The sequence below is a fragment of the Solanum pennellii genome, chromosome 4, assembly GCF_001406875.1.
Source record: "Solanum pennellii chromosome 4, SPENNV200".
Classification (NCBI taxonomy): Eukaryota; Viridiplantae; Streptophyta; class Magnoliopsida; order Solanales; family Solanaceae; genus Solanum; species Solanum pennellii.
The window spans coordinates 74,439,257-74,444,021 of NC_028640.1; the positions used below are offsets into that span (position 1 = coordinate 74,439,257).

The following is a 4,765-nucleotide window of genomic DNA, read 5'->3' on the forward strand; positions in this document are numbered from 1 at the left end:
AGGAAAAATACATACATCTAAGTGCATCTTCTTTAATATATTGTAGGAAACTCTTAATTAGTGGTAAAATGCGTAATATTTTGAAAATAAAGATAATAATAATATATAAAGTGAAATATGTCTAATTATATAATTTTTCCTGAAAGAAATGATCCGATTTAGAAGGTAGAAACTTGGGTTGAGGATGTAAAGAGAGTTGGGCCGGACTCAATTTTTGGGCCGCGAGATCAGCAGTGGACCCGATTGGTTTAGCTTTTCCTTTTTAATTAGTTAATTAAACACGTGAATTGTGATTAATTAGCGATTGTAAGAGACTAAAAACACCCGCCGAAAAAAATAAGCTGCCACATTTCCATGGCAGCAGCCGCCTGTTCCTCCGCCGTATTCAAACGGGCAGCTTCAACCGCCGCCCAAATTCTCCGACACCAGCACTTCTCCTCAGCGGCGGCGGCAGCGGGGATTCACCGGCCGGGGGATTTCTACTGTGACGATAGTGAAGGCGAAGAAAGTGCAGTGTATCAGCACACCCTCAAATTTCAACGCCCATCAACGATAAAACAACTTCAGCTTCTCCATAACTCCGTCAGTCTCATAGGAAAAATTGATTACCCATTCAAAAGAGTTAACACTAAAAACGGCTCTTTTGGGGTTCATACTTTACTCAGTGTCTCCGGTTCTTCTCAATCCCGTCCATCTTTTAAGTGAGACTCTAATTTTACTACTATTTGCAAATTAATTACTATAACTATTAGTCGAGTGATCGTCTGAGAAATTTTAACACTCTGCAGAGTTATGTTGAAGATGTGGGATGAAATGGCGGAAGTGTCAATGGAGCATTTGAAATCAAATGACCTGGTATATGTTTGGGGTCATTTGGGATCATACATCAAGACTGATGAGAATGGTAAACATAAGATGAGATACCAGGTTTGTAACCACAAAAATAGTACTGGTAAATAGAATAAAAATGTCATCGTGTTATTTGGGATCCAGGCCTAAATAGCAGTTGGTTAAAAAGGATTGTGTGTTAGAAAGAAGAGTTCTATGCCTATTATGTTGAAGCTTTGGCTCAGTCTGTTACTGGCTACCTATTTCCATGCTATGCCCATTAGTATTGTTCATTATTAGCTCATTGCTCCAATTCTCAGTTGTAATTTTGGTTCGGTAGATATAATATACGTTAGTGTTGTGTTGAGAAATTTGGATTGTTAGTAATGACCTAGGGATGTTGGTTCGGCAGCAAGCATAGGACTGCCCATTGTGTTATGATCTAGGATTATGACAACTTTCAGTTATTTGTGAAAAAGCTCGACTGAATTGCAATAAGGAGGACAAGAGTATATGGGAAGTACTTGGATACAAAGTTGCAAGTACCTTTCTTTTGTTTAACGAACTAAGTGACGTTTTTGGTTGGGACACCGAGGCGAGGATCATCCTTTAAAAATTCATTCCAATTCAGCGAAATATTCGACTTTGGATGTAAAAGATTTGTAGATGGAGCTAACCATTTCGATAAGATATTGTTCCATTTACTCTCTTTGACATAGCACACAATTTTATCTTTCAGAAGTGATTAATTAGAGTTGCATCTGTCATTTGGTGTTTAGGTTTCCTATATGAGTTGCCTTTTTTTTTCCGGGTGATTGGGGGATATGATCAGCTTTTGAATATCTCTTAAAAGACAAAGGCTAATAGAGGAAGTTGTGACATAAGTGCACCTATTCTTTAACAGTTAAATTTTCTCCTGGATCTTTAAAGAATAAAAAGGATGGAAACAAGAAATACCCTCAAGAAAACATGATCCCGCATTAGATGTGTTTTTGTAAATTTGAGATCCTGTGCTGAACAAAATGCTTTTTCTTTTGCCATATTTTTATGTAGCTTGTGCTGCACAAAAATGTTTCCGCTTCATGTTTTCATGTACTGATTTTTTGTGAAGGTAGATGTGAAGGAAATAAATTTCGTGACTCCAGATGTTCAAGCCTTAGCAACCCCAGAATTTCAGAAGAAAGAATCAAGAGGTACATGTTGCCTTTCTGAGCATCTTTTATTAGTTATGATGTTCATAGATTCCAACCAATTGGCAGACATTTTCTATATCGGAGTGCAATGGGCCTAAATAGAGCGTTGTACATGCAGCATGTCTGAGTAATTGAAAAATTGCAAACAGTAGGAGGATAACTTCTAACTAAAATGAAGCTTAAGAACTAATAGAAATCAAATATCAACTTTTGACACATTCACCATAGCCTAATTTTAAAATATCCAAGTATGATTTTACTTAGCTTAAGAAAATGCACCTTATTGTAAGATACTCGTTATCGCTTCCTCCTTTCAATTCTTCGAGTTAGAATGGATGGGTGGGAATTTCTGTCCTGACAACAGAAAGAACAAACAACTAAAGAGACTATACAATGCTCACATAATCCAGGTCTTAGTGAACCTTTTTTTTTAGTTCTCTTGCGCACTATGACCATTACATTTGGTTGATTGTTGGAACTAATGGGATATTGAGACATGAACTGAAATACGAACTTCCTCAGACATTCCTGCTAACAATTTTGCTGCTTTGAACGTTGTGTTGAAACATTTAACACTGAATGCTTGATTCTCCTCCTGTCCTTTGAAGTTCAATCAAGACTTTATCTAGAGCTACTCACAGGCGGAGACTTTGATGTGCCAAAACTTTTTTTTGCGCCAAACCAAAAGGCGTGATTACACAGTAATCCAATTAATCAAGCCTTAGAGAGATTGAAATTTGTTGATCCTACATCTATATATACTTCTTCAATGTCGTCAACTCATTTCTAGATACATTTACTTGCATTCTCAGGTGAAGATGAATTGGAGAACTACAGGAACCGGATCCAATTGTGGCAAATTTTCTTCGCTAGCCCTTTTGAATGGATGGACTTCAGGAAGAGTAAAGTCAATCCTAAATACCCCGACTTTAAGAACAGAGATACTGGTGAAGTTCTCTGGCTCAGGACAGATGATCCACCATGGATAAAAAGACAGTTGGATATCCTAGATTCAAGATTTTCTTACGAAAGTTTCTAAGAACAATTAAGCTCCATCAAAGACCATGTCCTTTTGAAGGGTCCAGTGCAATGCTGAAACCTGGTCGAAGAGAAACATCAAAGGTACTGTTGGCTATGTGCATACTTGGTATTATACAACTTGCTTTGGTAAATAGAGCAGGATCCATCCCCATTATAAATGAGAAGAAAGGCACTGTTTGTTTATGTCACTAGTTATGTAATCTTAGCAGTATTACTAGTTGTTTTTAGTCCTGTTTCTTGAAAAATATTTCATGTACATAAGTTTCTTGTAAGATCAATACTTGTAATATGAAATATTTATGCTGATTCGTTATCATGACACTATGCTTATCGAGTTAACATTGAGGGTCAGTTTCTTCGTTATTATTTTTCGTAGGAGCTTATAGTTAATAAAAATAAGGGCAAATACGAGACAAATTATTTCTTGTATTCCTAGTAATACATGGTATTTGAAGTGAGTTAGAAGGAATTAAGTGTTAATACACTTGTAAAACACTATAAACAGATATTTGAAGTGAGTTAGAAGAACTTTCTTTAGTGTTGATTATGAAAGAAGTCAGGTAAACATAATAGTAATCGAGATTTTCAGGTAAATATAATAGTAATCGAGATTTTTATTAGGAGAATTCATAATATACAGTAAAAATTTTCAATGCAAAGGTTTAGACATCATATATCATCTTCTATAGTAAAAAATTTCACTTCATCAGTGGAATACAAAATAATGAACCTACCATTTGAGTCTTTATTGGGATGACTTTTATAGACTTTCGTGTCCAATTTGAACTTTTTAAGTCCATAATATATGTCCAAATATATAGTGAATAAAAAGTCATGGTATGCCAATATACGATAAGTTAATTTATCCATTTGTCTAAAATTGACAATTATTATTATCATTAATAATAATAATTGTCAATTATAGACAAATGGATAAATTAATATATATATATATCCTTTAATTATGTGGTGAATAATAATACATGAAATATCACGTATTTTAAGGGTAATTATGTTGTTTGATACTTTTATTTTGTGTTCTATCTTGCATATATAATTTTTGTTGTATAATTTAATGCATGTATTATTAAATACTTGCAACCAAATTCAAAGTTACGTAGATTTTTAATCTTAGGAAGAAATATAATCTAGTATATACAATTTCATGATGCATAACATATTAATGTTTTTCCTTTCCTCTCGTAAAGTTTGTGGTGAAGTGATAATTTTCTTTTTATCTTTAATCAGATAACACATATCAAATGTTTAGAATAGATCTAATCGCCTTTAATAGGAAATGGTTATGAACCTTCCTAACACGAATTTGAATCAATCAAGTCCCAACGTAAATCTTGAATGTATAATTTTTTAAAATATCTTATTTGGACACTACTATTTAACTTATACCAATTTTTATTTATTTATTTTACACAATTAACTTCAGACACAATATCTGAAATTATATCGGAGTAAAATTCAGTCAAAAATGGTTCATGAACTTTCAAGCAAAAACAATTAAATACATTCACATGCAAAAATTCAGACAATGACTACATGTGCCTAAACTTCAAGTCATTTTAAATTATAAACATTTTGTCTGGAATTTAAGCTTTATAAAGTTTAACTTCAGACTCTACGTAATATTATTTCAATATGAGTAGACTTATAAATATTATGTATTATACATATTATTTCGATATGAG

The 4,765-nt window shown here is 33.5% G+C and overlaps 1 protein-coding gene across 1 annotated transcript; it reads left to right on the forward strand.

The window, feature by feature from the left end:
- Nucleotides 1-305: 305 nt before the first annotated feature.
- Nucleotides 306-3,409, forward strand: LOC107016110 (protein OSB1, mitochondrial-like). The gene is made up of 4 exons (XM_015216596.2): nt 306-701; nt 789-927; nt 1,940-2,021; nt 2,834-3,409. Exons 1-4 carry the CDS (start codon nt 355-357, stop codon nt 3,058-3,060), a joined length of 795 nt encoding a protein of 264 aa, XP_015072082.1. The 5' UTR covers nt 306-354; the 3' UTR covers nt 3,061-3,409.
- Nucleotides 3,410-4,765: the final 1,356 nt, after the last annotated feature.